The sequence below is a fragment of the Chlamydotis macqueenii genome, chromosome 2, assembly GCF_036417535.1.
Source record: "Chlamydotis macqueenii isolate bChlMac1 chromosome 2, bChlMac1.mat, whole genome shotgun sequence".
NCBI classification, from domain to species: domain Eukaryota; kingdom Metazoa; phylum Chordata; class Aves; order Otidiformes; family Otididae; genus Chlamydotis; species Chlamydotis macqueenii.
The window spans coordinates 47,522,683-47,547,484 of record NC_141557.1 but is presented as its reverse complement, the minus strand read 5'-3'; the positions used below and the strand labels follow the sequence as shown (position 1 = coordinate 47,547,484).

The 24,802-nt window shown below is 35.8% G+C and overlaps 1 protein-coding gene across 1 annotated transcript in view; it reads left to right on the top strand.

The window, feature by feature from the left end:
- Positions 1–24,802, top strand: part of ULK4 (unc-51 like kinase 4) — a 255,975-nt gene that overhangs the window by 196,851 nt on the left and 34,322 nt on the right. The window contains exon 36 of the mRNA XM_086741634.1: positions 921–1,106. Coding sequence (XP_086597760.1) covers positions 921–1,106 — 186 coding nt within the window. The remainder of the gene's footprint in view (positions 1–920; positions 1,107–24,802) is intronic.

The following is a 24,802-nucleotide window of genomic DNA, read 5'->3' as shown; positions in this document are numbered from 1 at the left end:
GAAGCTATAGTCGTTTAATTACTTCAGACTTTACTGTTATGTTTTCCAGTCTGTCGTCCTCTTGTCTGTTCCCAAGAAACCTCTATGATTTTTTTTTCACAAGCTTTCATGGATTGTGTGCGCTAAAACTAGGCATTGCATTTGTGTTGTCATTCCAACAGTGCCTAATACAAGCATAATATACTATATCTACTTGTTATTTCCAGATTATACTTTCAAGAAAGATATAAATCCTTTTGATAGTGACATCGTACTATCAGAAGCTAATTTAAAGATTATTATTAGCCATGCCCCCAAATATTTTCTGTAATTTTGCTTCCCAGGAAAGAGTTTTTCCATCCTGTTACTAGGGCCTGCTCCAGTATCTGCTCTTCAAAGGAGTGCAGAAAAGCTGGAATTCAGGAAAATATTTAAAATCTGCAAAACATACCTCCTAATGTGACTACTTAAAAATCCGTTAACTAGCTAGATAGCCTGTACTCTACCTCAACCAGAAGCCATAGACTTGATTTAGAAATAATGAAATTAAGTTTTATGGTGTGCGTTATGTAGAAGATTAGACATCATGTCTATAATTATACTTTCTGCTATTACTAGTTCTATTTAAAGTAAAATATACTGTCTGAAAACAACAGCATTGGAAGCAACATTTTCATTGTTTTTATGATGTCACTATAGATAGGTTATTTGATAGAATCATAGTAGAAGCATTGTTATACTGCTGCTTAAGATCAGATATATTTTAATTATATTTTCGTCATTTTATTAAGCTTAGTTTAATGGAATTTGAGTCATTCAACTAGAAATTATTCTTTCCTGGCACAATACAAATGTTAATACTCTTCCAAATCCCCAATAATACATAACTTTTCTGAAATCAGAATTTAATTTTTGTTTATTCATTTTTTGTTCATTTTTAGCTTCCCAGTGAAGATACTGAAGTATTTGAGAGTGCCTTACAGTGCTTATCATTGCTGGTTCAGCTGTATGGAGGGAACAGTCAGGAGAGTATGTCTCCAGAAAGCATGGACAGCTTTGCTGAAGTACTGAAGGTCAAAAAAGATACACCAAAACTGAAGCTTTTGTTGAGAATTATAAAGAGGCTGGTGAGTCAACTTCTAAATATTTTAAAAGTCTCTGTGTTTCTTTTGTATCTTTCCTCTTAAAGTAAAAACGAATATAAAATAATTTTGAAAACAAAATACGTGAAGTTAAACTTAATGTCTTTACATTTCAGTTAACCTCTCTGAAGAATGTAGTCTTCTACACTTAAAACCTCTTACAGGATGATTGTTGGATTTCTCCTATTTCAGTTAACCATTCAGCTATTTAAATAGCTCCTCTTCTTTATATATTTGTTTAGTACTTCAGCTTTATGAAGTATTGGAACAATTTTCTGAATGCCATCTGAAATAAAAACCTTGTAGCATTAAATAGCTGTTCAGAAACACAGTGCTTGATTTCACAGTAACTAAAATGCCGTTTTGCACTTGAAATAGATTTGTGCGTGGACTGTTGACTCCTCATTCTCACTGAACAACAGGGACCACTTCTACTGGAGTGGTTGTAATGTAGAATGCCAATCAGTGGGAATCGTATGGGGGTTTAGTCTGGTGATGGTATTGACAGGTAAGGATTTCAGTTCTGTTGTGCTCTGACATGGTGGCATGACAATAGTGGTGTTCCTCTCAAGTAGCTTAGGTGGAAAACTTCCTGGATCTGTAACATTCTCTCAGATAATACTATGTTTTTTATCTTGAAGCCCCTTACTAAGAACTTTCTCCTGCATTGTCACCTCACCTTATGTTGGTTGGTTACCAAGCTTCACCCTTTACTCTCCAAGAGCAGGAGTTTTCCATTAAAAGAGAGTAACTTCCCCAGTGTAAGAGGCAGAAGACACTTGAATGTTGCAAGTGCAGTGCTGGCTACTAGAGTAAGGCCATAATCAATGGCAGCAGGCGTCATCCTACTTACAGAGTTAAGAGGAAGCAACCCTTTTTGTAGAGCTTTTCGAGCTGTTCTGTTCTCTTTCTTGTGCCTACTGTACTTATATCACAGGAAAGTAAACACCATATCCTTCCTCCCAGTTTTGCTCATTCCTGTCTTTCCCTAAAAGAAGTATGAATATAACATTAAAATTGGAATTATGTTTAAATTCATAATTTCTCCCATTCTTGACATTCTCAGGTTTCACTCATCTCTTTTATTTTCTCATACTCTTCCTGAAAAGAGAATTCTAGCAAAGATTTTTTTGAAGACACTTCCTATTGATTTTTGCTTCTGCCTGTGCTTCTCTTCCTATGTAATTGTTTTGCTGCATAGAACTGGTTTTTGCTTTTCCCCAAAAGCAATAAGAGGAAAGAGGCAATAAACTGTGAGGAAAGGAAAGAAAATGAAGCTGCAATATACATATCTAGATTATTTCATTTTAGCATAGCTACAGACTTGTTTCTTTTTCTTGCATTTTGAAGACTGTGATTCAAAATTTGACCTAGCATGCAGAATATTTAACACAGAAACTTCTGTTAATTATCTTAAGAGAACAAAGCTGTGCTATTACCTTTTGAATCTTGCAAGTTCCTGTACTTTTAGATCTCTCCTTTGTATACCAGTGATACTAGTACTTGTTATTTATAATATCAGGCATAGATTTTCTGTAATTATTTTAATAGGATCATAGGATTTCTTTTGAAAGCAGGGTTCATAGATAATTTGACAGATTATTTAATAAATCTTACATTATTTCTCTAAATCTTAAGAAGTCCTGTTCAGAGGAGATGATTATGTTGTCAAAATTGTCATAATCACAAAAGACGTTGAAATATAGTCATATCTATTTAAGAAAGATTCAACCCACATCAGCTCTTCATGCTGAATTTTGAAGCACAGAGCAATGTTTTTCATTTTTTAAAAAATTTCTGAGCATTATTTTAGTAGAGGGATCATTAAGCGCACCAATTTCCATTCTTGCCGATCAGTGCTTGTACAGAGCATCTTTCCAATCTGTGGTTCCATTAACTTCATTCTTACAGACACATGTATTGCTTATGTAAGACAGGAACGTACAAAAATAATTCAACGTGTTTATGCTATAGCTGCCTTTTGAGCATTTATTTCTGGAAATAAGGAAAAGGTGTAGCAGTGTGACTAGTTAATCTTTGTCCAAGTGTTTCATATTACTCCAGTGAGCCAATGGAGACAGATGTCTCAATTTCAGAGTCTTCAGTTTAAACATGTCAGAGAATTTGTTGATGTACAAGATGGCCTTACCTTAATGAAACAGAAACTTGCACCTATGTGTTGTTTTAATTTAATGGTGTTTATTCATTAAGTTTTCTCTCCAGTGGATGGAGGAGTTTTTTGAATGAAGTTGGAGGTTTGTTTTGAGTTTGTTGTTTTGGTTTGGGTTTTTTGTTTTTTTTTTTGTTTTTTTTTTTTTAAATGGTCATTGTCAGCTCTGACCAGCAAATTGATTGCAGGGCAATATAAACTTCTTACAACACTTTCCTCACTGATTATTGCCCTACAATTTCGTTGTATTCATTTATTAAATAGTAATAAAGATATAGGTCAGACGGGGGAAAAAATACGATCTTTGTACAGACTACTGTACAGACTACTACCATGAACAGCCCTTTTTGCAGGCTTTCTTTTGCTGTAAAAGAATGCATTAGGTGTGAAAACCAGAAAAAAATACACTTTGAGCTAACTTTTATAACTGTCTAAGTAAGGATCATTTAGAAGCTTTAAAGAGGCAGCATTGACTGTCTTCTTTCTGTTCTTTTTTTTTTTTATAATCACCTCTTAGCTTTCAAAGCTTTTAGCTCTGTCAGGCCCAGGTTAGCCAGTTTTTTTCAAGAGTGTTCTCTCACTAGCACTGATATAATGGACAGAAACAGAATAAAATTATTGAATCAAAGAAACAGGGTTTAGTGGTTTGGGGTTTTTTTTCCCTTTCAGCCCTTTTACTAACTTTTTTGTTCTGATTCCTTCATTTTGGGTTAGACAATACTGGTATTCAGATACTCTTAATGGTTTTTTAGCAGCATTTGTGTAACCGATCGGTGATGTCAGGGGAGTGGTTCTTCGGTTCAGGGAGCCTCTCCTGCCACCCTTTATGGAAATCACTATCTTATCACTTCATCTCTTCTGTGAAGATATAATACATCTTATTACAGTCCAGTAAATCATCTAAATTAAAGTATTTATTTGTGAAGTTGAAAACATTTTCATTTGGGAAGCAAATAGCTCAATTTTTAAATGCTTTACTGATAAATGTTTTGTTTCTCTTTTTCCCCAGAGAAAAAAAATCTACCTGACAATTTACCATCTAATATGTAATGTAAAGGCAAGTGATTATCACCAGAATTTTTACAGACCTAGCCAATATCTCCACCAGATGCATAATCACTGTGGGATTACAGCTGGGTGCTGACAAATAAAATGTTTCAGCTTTCAAAACAAGATAAGACTTTTTATTCCATTTAGTAATAAGGAAAAATTCCTCTGAAAAAAATGAATAAGCATCAGGCTTTAACAGGCAATTCTGCACTCACTTTGGAGAATGAACTTTTCTTCTGTGACTTTTACCTTAAGTAGTTGCCAGAAAGTAAATTTGAATTCTACCTAAATCACACTTTTTTTTTTCCCCTTCTGATCATCTTTCTGGAACCTAATTTTCACTAATTTGCATATCTTAACTGTCAAAAAATTGTTCATCCTTTATTTGTGAACAGCTGAGACATTTAGGATGTCATCTGCATGTCAGCTGCCCTGTAGGGGATACATATAAGAATTTCCCAAATGGCATTAGGGTGCATAGTAAAGATGTTAAGGCTAGAATGACAATACTTGAGCTGTGGCAAAAGGCCATAACTTTCATTAATTTCATTGTAGGTCTGTTGAACAGTAATTTGCTCTCCCTGCCAGTCTGGGCTACAGCTGCGGCATCTCTGTGTATCTGCAGGCAGATTTACTATCCTGTTTCCAGTGAACCAAAGCCTGGGGAACCATGGTCACTATGTCTAAAATATCATTCAAGTCATGTATCCCTAAGTATTTCTGACATGTAGGTTAGTAACTGTATTATCCTGAGTTTTATACTAAGATGTGCTGAGTTCACATCTCCTGAATTGACAGCTGTGAGTATATTAAAATATATGTATATATTTTTACTATGACAGTTCCAGATTAGGTCCTCATTATATTAATCACTGATCATGCATTATGAGGAAAGACATTTAGAGCTTAGAGAGATATACAGTCCAAGCAGCACAAATGTTTGATATAGGGCTGCAGTACTGCAGTCCCTCTGTTAAGTTGAACTTGTTGCTGGAGATTTACCCCTCAGTAGATTCCCACAAGTACATCCACAGGGAGCTTACCTCAAAGAAGGTGAAGCAAAATCCCAAGAGATTTTCACATAACGTCCCTTTTACAGCTTCAGCTCCAAGGATTCAGCGCCACAAGGAGGTGCTTGTGCCACAATTCCCAGTGGAGTCTGCTTTCCCGGAGCCTTACATAGCTGTGGGAACCTGTTGGCATATCTCCCGCTGAGAGAGCATGGGCACTCAAATAATCTCAGGTAGCTGGAGAAAAACTTCTTATGCATCTTTCTCCTAATGTGAATCTTTTAAGCATGCCTTTAATTAATTTCATTAATTACCAAGTTAATCCATAATATTCTGTTGCTCTAAGGAATAACTTTATAACAGAGATACTTGTTAGTCTGTGAATACAATACTCGCTTGTGGGTTGCTGGCATGTATGGGTATACTCACTATAAATGCACGCATTGTTATATGTTTTCCTTAAATTACGTGTCTTTTTAAAATCCAGATGACTCTCATATGAACAATTTCTATCCTTCATTAGTATTAGGTCATATTTTCAAGTTGTTACCAAGCCTGCATCCCTTCTTTATAGACCATCTTTTGTTGGCTTCAGTCTAATAGAGTAATGTCCTTGGGTAGGACAGAGTGTTTTGTTAGACACGAACAACTTAAGAACCCCTCAAGAAGAAAAAGCTAATCAGCATTAAGATATATTATGCAGATCATAAACAGGATGGATTTCTTAAAATCCTTTGAAGCAAATACATGGAAAGGATAATGCCTCTCCACCCTTTCCACCATGCAAGGAAGCTCTCTCTGTTTGCACACTTGGACAGGCCTTTGTTTTAGGGAATTGATGAAACTGGAGAGAATCCCCAGTGATGAGAGATGGGGAGGCCTCCAGCGCCTGCTGTTGCTTGACAGCCTTCCTTCCGCCATGGCGCTTCCAAGCTCTGCCATACCCTGGCACACAGAATGAAAGTGGGGTGGGAATCACCCCATCCCCAGGGAATAGGGAGACATCTCTCCTTCCCCTCACTTCTGGGTTTTAATCTAGTCACAAAGTAAGATTTTAAGTATAGCTTTTTGACTTTGCATATGGTTTGACTAAAATACAATGTAATGACACTTCTTTAAAAAAAAAAAAAAAGTTACACTGTCCCTGATGAATATTAACAGTCGACAGGGATATTGTGAGTTGGAATTGCTGGGCCAGGCCCTTCCCTTTGGTTAAGAAGCAATATATTGAATTTACAGTGAAGAGTTAAGAAAAGCTGGTTTAAATTACTCAGAAGATGAGTGCAGCTGATCACAACTGCTCTAATCCAATTTAAGCAACAATTAAACAATTATTTCAGTAGAGCTAGTATAGTATAATTTAAACAAATTCAGCATTTGGCAGGCATAGTTCTCTTGTGGCACAATCTTTTTGCTGTACCTTGTTGTTTACTGAACAGAGAATTGAGCCAATATTGATTAATTTATAGGAGTAATTTGGCATTATTACTTTTTAAAATCTCACTTAAGCTGTATTTTGAACTTTGTGTTCAGTTTGTAACATCATGTGTGCGCTACCAAATTCTCATGTAAGTGAAGTATTGTACTTTCATTGTTAAATCCTCATGAAAGATTTTTTTTTAAGATTAGTAAACATTTTCAGTAACACTAAGAAGGAAAACATTTAGTCAGTGAGAAAGTGTAATTTTTGAATAATCAAAACTTAATAATATCCTAATTTGTTCTCAGATTCTTTATGAGCAATACCAAGTCCTAAAATATGGATTTTTTTTTTGTTGTTGGTGATTATTTCCTTGATATTAAGAATAACGTAGCTTTTAAAAAGTGCTTGTTTTACAGTACTGTATGAAGAGGTTACTTGTACGTCTAGTAATACTCACGATATTCAGTTATGAGAGGGATACCATAGTTGATTATCATTCAGGATCCCATGGCATTCTTTATAGTAGTATACATGGTTAATTTTAACTTGTCTAATTACATTCTGTGTGTTGAAATCGAGAGCACAAATTTTCACTGTGTATGTCTGATAAGAATTTCAGTTTTTCATCTGAAATGGTTAGACACTGTTTCACCTTAGAGGCGTGTGCATATTTATGACCTGTGTGCCTGGTTTACATAACTTGTGGAGGGCTAAATTGAGGCTCATTTATACTTCGTGTAACTCATGGAGTGTTTTGAGGATACTGAGTAGTAGTACAATATGTTAGCACTATCCTTGACTTTATCTTTTTCTGACATTTTCATCCTATGGTTTCTACTGGAGGAGGTAGAAAAATATTTTAGTATTTAGATTTATGCATTTAGGGCACTGAAAGAATTGTCATAGGTCTTTTCTGTTTCTTATTAGCCTTCCTCTTCGTTTGCTTCTTTGAATTTTACAATATCCTTCTTTCCTTCTTTCAGTTGCCAAAATTCTTAAGTGCAACATTCTGAAGTTGTATACCGATGGGTTTTTTCCAGTACTTATCCTTCTGTCTTATGAAATTAAACAGAACAAGTATCCATGGGTAAGTCCCAGTCACTGATGTAGTCCGTGGAATTCTTATCTTCCCCTATTTTGTCACTTTTGATTCTGTCCAGAAGTTCTGTGGCTCATACTAGATCGCAGAAAACTTTGCTGGTTTTTGACCCAGCGCTCTAGATGGTACAGGAATGCTCTGCTTATTTCTTCTCAAAGAAAAGGCAAATATTTAAATCTCGATAAGATTGTCCAGGCTTATAGGATTGCTTATTTCTGGCTGCATCAGAATCCTCTCCTGCTGTGTGGATTTTGTGCTTCTCTGGCTACACTTGCTCTAAATTCACTTTGTGGTATAGTTTGTATCCCTTTGTATGTGTAACAATAAACACAGTGTATTTTCTTTTTGTATGTGACTTGAGGTATTTTTAACTCAAAGTGTCAAGAAATTCTTAATAACTGTGAGAATTAAAATTATATTTTAATTGGATCTAAGTTGAGATCTTTTTCAGCTGATCACTGGACTCCACAAGCTTGTTCCTTTAAAAATACTAGGTTTCACATAACCTCTGGTAAAATCAGAACATTAAGTAGTGATGCATAAAGTCAGATGATGAGGAGTTTTTTGTGCAATTAACTTACCATTTAGGGGAATATATAGGAGTTTGTATAACTTGGAAGCTTTTGACTAAGGAAATATTTACTGGGACTTCCAGCTTCTGGTGTGATTTAGTTCCTACCTTTTTGCAGCTGGTCATATATCTGGAATACCCATGGTTATCTTTATCTAGAGGTACTGGTTTTTTTTTTATACATTTACACCTTTGCAATGACTAATTTGCTGTCATTGTTTTTACTGTGGAGTGCCTTCTGCATATAAAAGAGAGCAAACTATTCTTGGTCTGGTGTTTACACAACCTAGACAAACACCTGCTTTGCTAGCAAATCATATATTAAGTTCTCCTGCTCTCAACCCAGAAGTTCAAACACAGACCTATTTTAATGGCTTTCCTTCATTTTTCTTTGGTGTTTGTTTGATACTGACAAATTTCTATTATATAGCTGGAAGGCTCTTACTTTTGCTGTTTCTGCTTTGTCCTAGCAGCCTTTTGTTTAATATTGCTTACCTACCCTCATAAGCTACTGTAATGTTTAATGTTTGCAAAATATTTCATAGTCTACAGATACGGAGTAGTAAATATCAACAACATTTTTGTAAGATCTACCGGTGCTAATCAAATAGGATTAAATTATTAAAAATATTTTTCTCAGCTTGAATGTTAATACCAGGTTGCACGTATTTCCAGAGTCTGTAGCATTAATGGGAGTGTATGAGCAGTAGTTGCTGCTGTCATTGTTATTGTAACTGAATTGCATTAGTGCCTGTAGACCAGGACATCATTGTGGTAAGCTTAATGCAAGCACAGTAAAAAGTCAGTTCTTGTTCCAGAGAACAATCCAGCTTGTTTCCTATGTTCAAAATAAGCTCAAGGAATTGCCTGAAAGTGAATCTCCCAAATAGGAAATAATTGACACAAAAATAACCATCCTGGATAAAACAGATCCTTGGGCAGTGTTCAGTTCTGTGCAAGCAGGAATGGGAATTTAACTAGATGCTCCTGATTATTAACACAAAAGTATCTTCATTTTATTCCAAATTTAAATTCTTATGGTCACAGGAGTGTTTCAAAATCATTAGTCTTCATCTAATCTTCATGTGAGGCCGTTAGAAGAAACTGAAAGAGCTTTGACAGATTTTGGTTTCCCATGTTGAAGATGAGATACAGGTATGCATAGAAAACAGGTTTACTGTGTCTTTTTGCAAACTCGTACTGCAAAGCCTTCAAGAAAATCTCCCTTTTTTATTACATCTTTTCTCTTAAACTCAGTCTCCTTGCTGATAAGTTTACTGAGGGTGAAATAATCTGTTACATTTCAGCGTGTGAGTAAAATTTTAACTACCATGTACCAGGAGGAAATCTAATGTAGGAATTAGATTCCCTACTGGAAAGGAGTGGTCCTTCCTTTGACTGCTAAATCACCCAGTACTGGAAAACTCAAAGTAAAAGGTCTGACATATCCTCTTCATTAATTCTCAGTGCTCCCTTAATTTCCTTGAAAATGTTTCTATCTATTGATTTTTTAAATATATTTCAAGTTCTGCACTTTAATATGGCATCTGACAGACATTAGCTGTGTTTCGCTTTCTCTAGATCCTTACCCTTTCTGTCTTGTAAGGCTTGAGCACTACTGAGAAGCTAGTGTTTTCAAAAATCTTGCAATGAGCAAATCTACAGGTTACACAGAGCTGTTAATATAATACTAATATTATATAAATATAATAAAATAAGTAATTTAATAGCCAGTGTGTGGATGCAGATAAACAGGGAATACAGCTGGAGTGCTTAAAGGGGTATATCGTAGAGGGAGACAGCCCTTGGCCATCAAGCTGCAAGGATGTGGGACTCTGAGGGTCATGAATTAGGCAAAGGAGACAAATAGACTGATAGGGCATTTCAGATACGAGTTGTCTGTCAGATGGAAATGGTGAGTAAAAATATGACATAGATACAACAAGAGTATGCTGGTCATGGTAATGAGACCAGGCAGTATGACCGTATGAAGCAAAAGGAAGGCAATGTTTGAGTTAGAGATTGTCAGAAAGATCAAAGATGAAGATTATTTTAGAAGCCTAAGTCAAAACATCCATGCAGTGAAAGAAAACAAAACACTTAAAAGGTTTTTTTTTCCCCTGAATATCTCATGCATCTAATGGTTGGTTGACATATTCATTAACAGTAAGTGCATACTTTTAAAGTTCCCCAGCAGAGGGTCCATGCTCACATACTAACCCCTGGCGATGAGAACCCTATCTGGGCTTTATGAACATGGTGCTGCACAATTTCAGATGAGTCCATGATTCATGTAAATGTTCTGAAACAAGGTTATGTTTAAAAATAGCATTTGTGTGCACTGAGGGTAGACTTTCAGTAGATTTCCTACAGTAACCGACCCCCTCTCCAAGTTCAAACACTGATTCAATCCAGCATCTCCAGTGATGAAACCTCCACATTTTAAATTATGAAGACTGTACTAGTTAAACATTTATAAAGTGCCCAGTGCTTCTTTAAACTATTAAAACATAATGTTTTCATATGAACATGATTATAGATTTATAACAAAAGTAATTTGTGGTGATGTAGTGTTCTATGGGCTGTGAATTACTGTCCTAAATTTCACGCAGCAGATGCTTTCTCTGGGATGCAGTGCCTAGTTGGTGAGTTCACATGATACAGCATAAGAGTATCTCATAATTTGCATACCAGTTCTACTCTGCTTATTCACTTTGCTTTTTTAGACATTTCAGGGGGCGTTTTAAGAGCAAGGAAGTTGACACGCAATCCTCAGTCTTGTCAAAGGCAGATGATTGCTTAAATCCTTTAATATCAATAAAAGATTACGTCTTCCAGAAATATAAAGTGTTCATTTAGAAATGGACCAACAGGTGCACGTAATTTCATAGTATCAAATAGCTCCAATGATTTAAAATTCATTTTTTAAGGAAGTATGCAGGTGTACTTAATTGCAAGAGAACTGTTGTATAGCATAACCCAGTATATGTTGAAAAGTAAAAATGGTATGTTCCATAGTGCATATGAAAATCTGGTTTTCGTGCTGTAAATCCTTGGTAGTCGTAATGAATAGACTTATTGCATATTAGAATTGCATCAGAAAAAAAGATAATGGATATCAAAACCTACCCCTACCTGTGCTGAACAAAGTGTGTGTATGAAAATCTGCCATGTGTACATGTTGTGAGGTATATATATGTGATGTCAGGTATGTATACTAAACAGTGCGGTCAACCACACTAATTAATAATTTAAACCAATTACGTTATTTGGAACTGCAATTTACTGTTGTCCCATTTCATCACTGAAAAACAAGAAGAAATAATCAAGGTAGAATACCTTGTGCTCGTTCTGACTGAATGTTTCCTTTATGGCTTTTCATGCAAAAGGCCAGTGTTTCCAGGGAAGTGCCGGCACAGGACACTCTACCTGTGCCCCAGGCAGAGATTTTCCCTGCAGTGGCCTTGGGGAGATAAAAAGACAGGATTTTCCAAGGGAGCCTGGGCCCAGTGCTGCTGGCCCTGAGTGCTGGAGCAGAAAAGCTCTGCAGAGCTTACCGGTAAAGCAGCATTTAGTCAGCTCTAAAATTTTAACTGAGACAGTGAGTAGCTGTGTGGTTTTCGTTCTCATTGGAGCAGAAGTCTACACAAAGCGGATTAGAGTTAAAAACAAAAACATATTAATCTTTTACAATCGAATAATTCCCATGGAAATGAGTATATTGACACATCCTCATACTGCTACTTTTCTTCAAAGTACTATCAGTATTTAAATACAGTAAAAGGTACTTTTTAGCATACATGATAAAATAACAGGTTTACATAAAGCATAAAATTAATAGTTTAAGATATAAATAAATGGTTCAAAGCCTATGTAAAATAATTTATAGAATCATAGAATGGTTTGGGTTGGAAAGGCACCTTAAAGAACATCTAGTTCCAACCCCCCTGCCACGGGTAGAGACACCTTCCACCAGAACAAGTTGCTCATAGTCCCATCCAACCCAGCTGTCATTGTTTATAAAGATCAGAGCCCTCTTTTGTCATTAGTACAGTTTGTGTATTTGCAGTGTAAAAATGGGAGTATATTCATGAAATGGCACACAATATTTATTTCCAAAGTCCATAACTATAAGATGGCTATGAGTAATTTGTGCCCCATATATCGGTCAGATATATGTGGCCCTGACTCTGCTAATATAGCAATATTTCTTTTAGTTTCATGGGGAAAATTCTTATTGCTGAAAAGCAAATTACAGCTGTCATTGAAAACTTAAATAATATGCCCTCAGAATTGCTTGAGTTGACTGTTGCCCCACCGAGGAGCTCTGATGACATCAGAGAGATGCTCGTGCAATTTATTCATGTAATTATAGTTCCAAGATGGACTATATATTACATTTTGAAGGTCATGTTATTTAATAATTAATGATTTTGTAGAGTTTTCTAGTCTTTATGTAAACTTTACCATTATATTTGTTAGGATCCTTTTCTCAATGTGTCTTTTTTTATTCTGCATTTCCTCTTCTACTTATATGTTTTTGATTCTTCTCTCCTGAACCAGATGCTTCTGATTTTTCTTGAAACTTACTTTTTTTTTTTTTTTAAATGAAGCAGAAACCTTTGAGAGAGTTGATTGTGAAATCTAGAGGAGCAAGAATGTTAAAATGCCTACTCTCATTTTACATTTTGATCACTGCAGGTTTCAACAAGATCCTCTTCCCATTCTTGCAACTTCATACTTCAGTTTTGCATGACTATTTATGATCTCAAGAGTACATAATTACATTAGCATACTGTTATGTGCTTGTGTGTGTACACCTATTAGGCTTGTATACTGTTCTGTAATCCTTTAAAATTTTCTCATTAAATTATAACTTCTCTTATTTTTTTTCAGTATTTCCATGTACATAATGGCTAAAAGTTTCTAAAATGACTGGAGTTTGAAATACATTAATTTTCTAAATTTGGTTGCAGAGACTCCAAAGGAAATCTAATTTCCCAAAAGTACTAACGACTTACTCCTGAATATCAGGCCTACAAAAAAATTCTCTGGTTTAGCATCCCAAATCGTTAGGTACTTTAAGTTCTAATATTTCTCTTACAAAAGGATTGAAAGAAGAGACCAAAGAATTGACTGGGGAGCAGAAATTCTATAGGATACTAAGTATTTTTGCTAAATAATTTATGTACCATTTGTTTAAGTTTATGTTCTTTCAGTTGTACATTTCAAGAAAATGAAATGTAATGAAATAGGGTGCAGTGATATGAAACTAAACTATGTGGAAAGCCTAACAGTCTTCCTAATAGCAAAGCTAGCACTGGTAGGTTTCTGATTTTTAAAGCTTGTATCTGTGTCTTTTTTTCTCACTCCCCTTTTAACAAACTGTTTTAAATGGGAGATTAACCTGGTAATGATCTAAACAAGCTTTTGACCCCCAAAGTTCAAATAGCTTTGAAACAATGCAAAGCGAATTTGTCCATCTCTACTAGAAAATAATAGCAGCCCGAAATCAATCTGCCAAGATTGTTTTACTCAACTCTTGCCTAATACCTTGTAGAATACTTAAAGAACTTTAAAAAAATGATGACACTTTTAGTTGAACTTGGATGAGAAAGTAGAATGCAAATGTAATCGCTCTGACGGTGATTTAATGACTCTGGGACATCTGGGAGTAAGGTGAGGTGCAGCGGACAGTTGCAGGATGTGGATTGGAATATGAAAGGAGCAGCATTGACTTGCTGAATAAGTGTATGTGAGAAAGAAATAACAATGCATGAAATTATTAGAGGTGAGAAATATAAAGCAGTGATGGACACTGTATCAACATCATGGCAGCACTGCAGTTTGGATTGTAATTCCCCAAAAATATAAAATACTTCAGATTTTGAGACTACTGAACATACTGATTTTAGTGTGATATGAATCCCATGTCCCAGCCTGTACAGCCTGTCCCCTCTGTAGTCCTGCTTTGATCCAACTCCCCAGGTCCTGCTAAAAAGTTTCTCCCCATGTTTCCTATAAGCCACCTTTCAGTACTGGAAGGCCACTGTAAGGTCCCCCTGAAGCCTTCTTTTCTCCAGGCTGAACAGCCCCAGCTCTCTCAGCCTGTGCTTATAGGAGAGGTGCTCCAGCCCTCTGCTCATCTTCATAGCTCTCCTCTGGACTCACTCCGAAAGGTCCGCATCCTTCTTATGTTGAGGCCTCTAGAGCTGGATGTGGTACTCCAGGTGGGGTCTCATCAGAGCATCTCCTACTCTTCTGCAAAGAAGATGGATCAGAGCTGGACTTCTGTGTTATAATGTCCATAGTGGGATCTGTGCTCCAGTGAATTTGTGTGCATTCAGAAAGACTGTAGGGAGAGGAAAGGGCACCAAAGCCACCATGTATTATGGTGTCATAATTGGATGAGGTCTTCTACGGACATTTTCTAGCCACAGTCAAATTGTTAGTGAGAATAGAGAAGTTCTGGCAAGCTTACGTGAACTCTCATCCAAAAGATTAAATAATATCATATTTAGCAGTAACATGCTGACATAATAAGAGATGCAAACACTATTATCAATCAACTTCTTTAAAAGAAAGCAAAAAGAGTGTTTTGGTTTAAAACAGAAAATCAACCAGGGTACGTGAAACATCTGGACAGCTGTTGGTATCACACCAACAAAGCAGCTGTAGGGGCAGTAGTCTCTGCAACCCCTGTCTTCCATCAACTCTATTGCTCTGGAAGGAAGCCGGTGCAAACACGCTAACCCATGCGGTGTGCTTAAGTGTGCAGATTCCTCCACGTCGTAGAGGCTATGCTCAAGCTGGACCTTACGCCACACTTCCAGTGTAGAAAGTACATCTCTTTGGTCTAGAGGCCACCACATAATGCAAGCATCACCTTTGTGTCGCAAGCTCTATGTTTATACAGTACTCAGTACAGTCTTGATTTTGACTGGAAGCTTAAGACATGTAACTAGATGGATTAACCAGACAAAAAGAGTGAAAATGAAAAGAAGCAAGTTTGTAGCACTGGAGTGGCTCAGAGAGCCCTTTCTTCTTAATCGTTCCCAGGAATATAATTCTTTTAGATGCTGTATCTTGTCATTAGTCGGAGTTAAAATAACTTTGTCAGACTAGTACAAATGATTTCAGACCAAACAAATGTTTCCCAATGCCAGCTGCAGAACAAAGGACAGAATAGAAGGGAAACCTGTTGCCCGTATTTAATTGCATATTTCCAGATGTAAGAAAGACCAGCCCTTAAATTCAGTGATGGTACTGGAGTTGCACAGTTTGGCTTTCAGTTCACCAGAACAACAATCCTGATGAAAAATTTAGGAAACCAGGTTATGTATTTCTTACATAATTAATATATTTCTAGATCTAATGCTTGAAATATTGAGATGTCTTAAGAGAGAGTTGTCACGGTTTTCATATAAAACTAGGAAAAACAAATAAAGAAAATTATAATATTTTCTGCCACTCAAATGGCTTGCAAAGCTCATTATTTTCATGTTATTTTCCTGACATTAATTTTCAATTTTTTTTCAACCATGTGGTTGAAAATAGAGGGATAATTAGCATTAGCCCATTTATGAGAAACTGCTAGTGACAGAAGCTTATTTATTGTTGTGTACAATTAAAATATGATGCGAACACATGAGAATTTACATTAAAACAAGATTGCAGCTTGTCAGCAGTTTTCTTTGTTCAGCTGTGTGTTTATTAGGCTACAGCTGCTCACCTACTTTTATATGACTTTATAATAATAGTAGCAATGTCTTTGTTATTGGAGATGTCTAAACCAGTTTGATTACACAACATATACAAAGAAAAAAAATATCTGATATAATCTTTGCTAAAGAACTAGATCTGGAAGTAAGATTGTATACCAAAAAAACCACCAAACCCACAAACCCCCAAAAACCTTCCTGTCTCATCTCTTTATTATTTTGAAGGGATTTTTTTTTTTATTCAATGCAGTAAGTGTTGTTTATGCATAGCACCTAAGGTGATTTATGTAGATCATTTTGCTGTTTTATTTGGACAACTTCAGTGTGTCTGCAAACAAACAACTTGAGACCTGTCAGAAAAAAAGCATGTGCATTTTTTTCCCTAATTCTGTCATTATACAGAGTGATTTCTATAGTGTAATAGTTGGTCTTAGTTTATATTTAAGGATCACTGGAACTTGTAGTCCTGTTATTAAGAGGGTCAGCTTCTTTATGTTCCTTGACATAGATACACTATGAGGGGAGGTCACAGTGAAATACCCATGCCCTCTTCCTGGGACGTAACTGGATGGGGTAGTATTTCAAAGCCTACAAAGAGGAAGACAAAAATTTCATCTATCATTAGTGACCTACTGACACACAACATCCTGGCAGAAAACAAGGCAAGATTCAGGGCCCTTATTTCTCTCTGGACTAGAGATGTGATCAAGCATAGAGAAGACATCAGCAAGTCCCAATAAGAAGATGTAAAAGAAAGTTCTGGGAGCCTTCCTGGAGCTTTCTAAACAGAAAGGGTTTGTGCTTTTGGGAATTAAATAGGGCCATCATGTCTTCAGTGTGCCTAGGGGACATATAAGCAGTATTAACTTGTGCTAAGATGTGGTTCACATTCTTCTCCAAAACAGTTAGAGAAAATACTGATCCTAATAATTTAATATGGTTTTTTTTGCAATCACTGTGTGCAAGTCTAGCTATCATGTGAACTTTCTGAGGAGATAAGTATCGACTTGCACAGCTTTCTTTCTGCCTGACTGTCTTTTCTAGCTGTCATCATATTGCTATCTAGAGGGTTTTATTTCACATACTCAGCACTGTACGTAGACATAGACTCATAGCCCATGATTCTGAGCAGAATCTTAGTCTGGTTTTCTGGAGCAGAAGCAGGATGAATGCACGAACAAGGACTTTGGTCACTATCAAAATTAAGAATAAGCATATGCTTCAGGTTCATGACAGTGAACAGAAAGAACTGTACTTAAGAGATTTCTTGTGACTTTCCTGACTGGAAGCAAATTTTCCTTTCTTCAGCTTGCTGATGTCTGTAAAAAGGTCCTTTACATCCCCGCTGCCTCTCCCCATTTTTTACTTTTGCTACAGATGGAAAAGGAGCAAACTGTTACTTGTTTGGAAAGTGTTCAGGTATGACTGGAGCTGTGGTAGTTGTCAGTCTGGCATGTACAACAGTAGAACGCTTCCCACTACCTTCAGTATGCGCTGTTCAAATTAATTACTTCTATTTTTTTTTTTTGTTTGGAAGTGGATGATGAAAGGGTATCTCTACTTTTTGTTACTTCTACTTTGAGTTTCTAACATACCATGAAGTCTCACTGCCCTGTAGGAACATAAATGCCAAATGACACTTACAATAGTGATCTAGATTCATCGCTTCTGATTTTAGTGACACATTTCTGCTATTTCTTCTTACCTAAATGTGATATCATTGACATTGATTTAAATGGGTTATGTTCTCATAAATTATTACTCAATTTGCATAAAATAATTTATGTAAAAATATCTTGATATTCTAATGCTAAATTTATGTTGTTTCTAGATAAGTAATTACAAGTGTCAATAATTTTCTAGAATTATACCACATATTACATAATAATTTCCATACAGCACTTTCCTAATTCATCTCTAGTTTCCAAACCCGGGCTGAATATGTGGGCAGAAACTTCTGAGTGACACTGTTAGTGGTTTGTCCTCTGATGGCCTTTTTACCTTTGCAGCTTTTGCTCAAATTTCATTATTAATTTTAAAATGTGGAACAGCTCATAATAATTATTATACACTCCTGAAAAATCACAGGGGAAAGAAGCCACAAATGTTTTGATGTTCTCACCTTAGAAAACAGAGGTTTAAAAACCCCATAGTTTTAACATTGTAGAAATTGCTCACTAATGACAGTTTAATCATAGGATTGAAACTGATTGTGATCTAAAGCAAAGGAGGAAGGAAGAGGAGAGGCAAGAAAAGACCAGACAGAAATATCACTATACAAGAGCATCTGAGCTTAACCTTGGATAGCAGAACTACTTGGGAGGGATTTTTTGCTATCTCTTCAGCATATAGAAGTGAAATAAGTATGATACTCAAAAAGGGCAGTTGGACCTGTTGCAATTTTCAAAAGAAGGAAACTAACTAGGTAGTGTCGTTAAAACCAGGGAGAATTAGATGTAGTTCTTGAAAGCTTGAATTTTGAATATTATTAATTAAAATGTGATCTGCTATCTTTTACTTCTCAATTGAATTAATATACTTTTATATTTTTATTTGATTACAGTGATTTATTTTAAACTCTTAAATATGTACCCGTTTTCAATGTAGCTGATATTGATTGATGTGCTTGCACTCAAGTGTACCACAAATACAGATGACAGAGCAAAGTGACACCGTGTTATGAAAAGTTTCAGGCACATCTCCCAAGAAACTCAGCCTTTGGTTACGTGCATGGTTGCAATGTCACTGGAGAGGGATTCTATGCAAACATTTTTGTTTGCGTGTTTATTCCAGTTTACATACTTGTAACCCACTTGATTTCTTAGTTTTTGGTCTGGAAGAACCATCATAAGAATGCAAAGGTCAGATACTATCAAAAAATGTTTAGACTAATTGAAGATACAAGTAATTAGACTTTGGTTCAAACTTAGGAACTGGTAATGAAACTCAAAGCCAACGTTTACTTTCTTACAGCTCTTATGGAAACAACAATGAATATTCATTGAATATATGTCAAATAAATCTTTTGCAGTGGCCATTTATAAAACATATAATCTTTCTCTTTACTGAAGCTGATGTTGGTTAGGTAAACTGTTTTTATGCAAATATAAAAAGTTTCAAGGCGGGAAATGTATGGTTTTATGGCACCTTATAATTTTTGTCAGTTTGCTTCCTTTTTAATTTTGAATGGCAGAATAGTAGTTCTGGTGTTGTAATCCACACTGTTAAAATATTTAAGATTTAAAAACCTGTTCCCTTTACCTAATGTAGATACTTTGCTGCTGAAGGTTTTAATCTTGGTTTAGCTGTAAAGCTGAACAAAACTTTATGGAAAGAAAATATTCAGTGTACATGTTTGATTATGGTGAGTCTGCCTTCCTGACCTAATGACACTGATTTTTATTTACATTCAACTAGCATTGGCTTATTGATCAAAGAAGACGACTGGGGAGGTAAAAGGATCAGGCCAAATGAAATATAATTGTAGACAAAGAGTTTTGGCATGAAAGAGAAAGCTTTAATCCTAAATTAAATGCTTTATTTCATTTTTAGTTCTTTTTAACATTTGGCCTTTATGAAATTCAATGAAATTTTAAACAAAAATGTTGTTTAGACATAATACGCTAAAGATGCCTTGTACAGAAGGTTAAGGTGCAAAAGACTGTTGGAGACTTTCAAAGTTTGATTATTGTCTGGTTTTGTTCCGTTGGTGTAATTGTGGTTCTTGTATCAAGGAGAACACACTTCACCAATGAATCAATGTTAATTAGATGGATCTTCAATAACTTTTAAGCCACTTCTCCTATTTCTATTGTTAGTCCAAAAAAGGCCACCTGTTTCTATATGGACTTCCTCATTTTTTAACTATCAAATTCTAAGCAAACCATATTATTATTATGTACATGCTGATATTACTGCAAGTAGAAACTGGAGAGGTCATTAGATTTCTGGCAGGATTAAATTTCCCCGTGGTATCATTTATCCAGTTATCAGAGAAACATCTGTGTAAAATGTCTCTATTTAATTGAGGTAATAATTTGAAACCACATGTCCGCCCTGTTCAAGGTTATAGGCAGACTTGTTCATTCAGCTATTTCACCCTTTTGTAAATCAGTAAAGATGGTTTCTTCTTGCCTTTAAACATAAAATATCAAAGTATTTATCATAGCCTTTAACCTCTTCCAACTCCTACACAAGTGCTGACTAATCCTAAGAAGGGATGCTAATCCACAGTTCAGTATGCAAGGAAGGGCTCTCGGTCCTCTAGGACCACCGACTTGCATGTATTTCTTGGGGCAGCAATGTGTTGGAGCTGTCTGTGGGTCACAACTGGCCTTTGTTGCTGCGGTGCTTTTTTTCAGACTGATGCAGCTTGGGTATTTGTAAAATTAAATTCTGATGGAATTGTCCAAAGTACTGCTGCTTGGCAGACTGAGCAGAAATGGTACTTTATAGCAAAATATTATATTGTCTCAGCTTTGAGGAAAGAAGTAGCAAAGGATCTTTTCTAGACTCAGTCAAGACAATTATTCTGGGAATATGCGAGCCAGTTTTAGTCTCTGCCTGCAGACCCAGAAAACTGTGAAAACAGCACATCCTTGGGAATAGCGGGGTTGAGTTGTGTGTGTACCAGCATCCCATTGCTTCTTCACCAAGTACACTCAAGAAAGCATGCCTTTAGTCATGCAGCCTTTCCTTAGGCTTCCTGTTTTTCATAGAAACAGAGACTAGTACGATTCCAAATCTGACCACAGTCCTAAGAAAAGACTCAATTCAGATGTTTGGGTTTCTAATGCCTTAATGATGGGCTGTCACTCCAGTAGAACGAGGCGGCTTGATTAGTGAGTGGAGCAGATAGAAAACGATCACTGCCTGCTGATTCACTCTGTATTGCTTTTGGGTGACAGATAGATTTTAACTCAAGATTTCAGATTTTTACTTGTGAGACTTCAAATTGGGTAAGTCCCAAACCATTATTGGCTTCTGACCTGTCCCAGATTTATTCTTTTTTGTAAGAAGCAGCCAATCTTGTCTATTGAAAGCATGCTAACCTGAAAGGTTATTTTTGGCCTTAATAACTTTAACTGGCTCCATTTTCTGCTCAGAAAAGTGAAATTGATTTGATTTCTGTTAATCTAACTTCCAAGCATTTTTTACTTTATTTGTCTTTATTTTTTTTTATCTTTAGAGCCTTGTGTTTTTCAAAAGACACTGCCTATTTGAGGCAACAAAATAATTTTAAACTAATATTACATACTGAGGCTTCTGTCAGTTGTTCTGATAATGTCAGAATATTTTACTCTGTCATTTCTGGTTGTTTTAGCCGAGATGACTAGTGATATAATTGGAAATAAAATTCCATATTCCTAATCCTATAATGTGACTACAGGAAATAATGCCATATTAAAAAGAAATTTAGAGCCATTTAGATTAAGAGGGGGGAAAAAAGGCATACAAGAAGGTGTTAAACTTCTTGTTTAAACTTCTATACTTATATAAAATATATAGAGTACTATTCTTTATAGATGCTGTTGGACAGCAAATGTTCTCAATTCAGTTATTGGAAGACTATTGGCATGCAAGGAGATGAGACTTAGCAGGACTAAATTTTGGTGTACTTTCAATAGGAGATTAGGAATAACCATTGAGATCACATACACACATGTTGATCCAAAGTACTGTTATCTCAAGGAAATTGAAATAATGTGGTCTCAATAAACCCAAAACAATGAGCAGATGTTAACACAGTCCTCTGTACTCTCTTATGATTATACCATTTAGGCATCTTTCTGCAGCATGGTACATGACTGTTACAGGGGACAGGTTTTAGTGGGTATTCTTATGGGATGAAGAGTTGAAAACTATTCCAGAAAAGCCATTCATCAAGTTATATCCACTGCAGAACAATAATATTGTTATCTCTTCCAAATAGATTTCATGCTGAGATACCTTCATCTTAGTCTGACAATTAAAATGCAAACTAGAGATTAATTTGTATTTTGAGATGTTGTTGCATAAATAGTATGAGAAATTTGCTTATCAGTTTTTTTGATTGCACAGCTCTGTTGTTCTTTTGTACAATTAACCACGTAACAATCTTCCAAGATACAGATGCAGCATGAAATAGGCTTTCTTATTTATTTAAGCACTTCCCACACTCACTAGACTAAGAAAAGCTCAAATTATATAAATTAGCAAAGTGTCAATGACACAGCAGAGCTGCATGGGTTTGTACAAGCTGAAAAGTTCTGCTCTATTTGTCCAAAAATGCCAGGAGTGGGAAACTTCTACATCCTATTGAAATTAGTAGACTTTGCGCTTACTCACTGCTTTGCCTGATTAGGCCCACAAGCTCGTAATTCTTAATTTTTAGATATACAGACAAACTCCTACTTTGTACTGATGAGAGAAAGCTGTGGCTGCGTCTATTAAGACTGGTTCCAGTAGAGGTTGCTGTATTTAGAAGAGCATTGTGAGTTTCCATCTACCTCTCAATATTCTGTATCGCAGATGTGTAAACTGAAAATATACAGTAGGTCTAGAATAGTGTTTTAAATATAAAAGGGTTTTAACAGCTGTTGTGCTACTCTGCTTGATGAAGCAAAATGGGAATTACAGAAGCCAAGCATGTTGATCTGTATATCTAAGTTGTGCTTTAACTGTAGGAATTAATAGTGGAGATGTGTTCAGAAGACCAATCTGAAGATTGTCCGTATTGACTTGTGAGGCAGCCTGGTATGCTCATGGAGAGAATACAACCACTTAGAGAGACGAGAAGGATGAGACCGAGGCCAGCGAGACCAGCTTACCAGTGTATACATGGGCTGAATCAAATATTGTCAGTGCTTAACAAGCAATGCTTCTTCATTTGCACATTTATGTGTTTACAAACAACGGTTAGTTCCATTTTTGTTGGAAGTGCTATATTCTTATCCTTAACCATGCCCTTAGAAAAACCTGTTTTTCACAAGAATGAATTCCTCCTTCTGCCAGTCCCTTCCACCCACACAGCCTGCATGTGCACACAGTAATTTAACATGACATTCAGAAAGAAAAAACACCATTTACAATCAAGACATCAACGTATGTTTTAAAATTCAGATTATAGAAGTTCAGTGCCTGAATTTGCATAGAAAATGTCTCCTTTGCATAATAACTTGAAATCTATTTTCCTTCTCTAATATTTGGTTTTAAACTCCATTTAATCATATTTCTTTCTGGAAGCCACTGAAGCATTAATACTTAATTCTGGTCAAAATATTTGGGTTGGTTATTTTTCATCCTCTTGGATTGGAGTTGGATCTTTTGCAACCCTCTGGGTTCCAGAAGATTTTCCCCTGTTCTTGCTTTGGTTTACCAATTTTTTAGGCCCTTCTGATGGAGTTAATAATGGATGCTGGGATCTAAGTTTGAATCTCAGCTGAGATTGCACCAAATGCTGTCTGTAGACCAGTAGGATAACTTTGGCGTTTATTTTTTTAGGGGACATATTTTGTAAGGATTTTTCCAGCCTGTCATAATAGCATAAAAAAATGTCCTTCTGTTCAGTCAGCAAGGACTTTGTATGTATGACACACTGTAGCCAAACTGTACTTTTCTCAGAAACATATAATTTAAGATGTCAGGAAATTGTAGGTTAGTGTTTGTAAAAAATCAGGCACATTAAAGTAACCCTGACAAGCCCCATTGATTCTTAGGATTTTCTTTCTCTCAATAGATAATGTTTAACTATGTAATTACCCTCTTTGGAGAAATAATTTATTTTCATTCCTTTCCCTTCAGTATTTTTTCCTAACTTAGTGTTTCAGTGAACAATAATTTCTTTAAAAAGATCAACAATTCTGTAACTTCAGAAGTGAAATACTTGCATGTCTGTGAACAGTCTCGTCCAAATACAATACTGCAGGCTTTTCTGGGCCAATACAGATGTCAGAATGTGAGTTAGGGAAGGTAGCGCCTGCATCCTGGTTTTCTTATTGCAGAAAAATATTACAAAACCAGAATGATTCAAAGACTCAAGAATTTTAGTCACTCAAAAAGATTAAATCTGCAAGAACTGTATTCCTTAGGAAAGAGTAGACTATGAGACCGTACTGATTTATTTTGAATCCTGAGAAGATGGGAAGGGATAAGTTATCAGGTTATTTAAATAAAGTAAGACCAGTACAGGGAGATACATTCATTTATCTGAAAGGAGTTGGAGACTAAAGAAACACATGTAGATTTCATTTCACTTAGAAAATAGCTGAAATATTTAATAATTTGTCAGGTGTAGCAAACCATGGAGTTACTTGCTATTAATAGTTAAAAGTAAGGATGAGGTAATGATCCAGATTTATTAAAGCTGAAGTTTAAATTAAATTTGGAGTGGAGTTCAGATGTGAATGTTCAGAATTTCAACAGCTTTTCTTAGGAGGTCATCTGCCAGAGCCAGAAACAGGTCACAAGATTGTATTTTTAATGGATCAGATTTCATGAACTCCATTGTTTATTTATAACTCCAGATATTTCTGCAAATTGAAACTGAAGTTTCTGTATAACATCTTTTCTAATAGGCTTTTATCAGAACAGATCAGAAAATAGGTATGCGTAACCAAAAGCCCAAGATATGAGTATGTTTGAATAAAAGTAATGGAA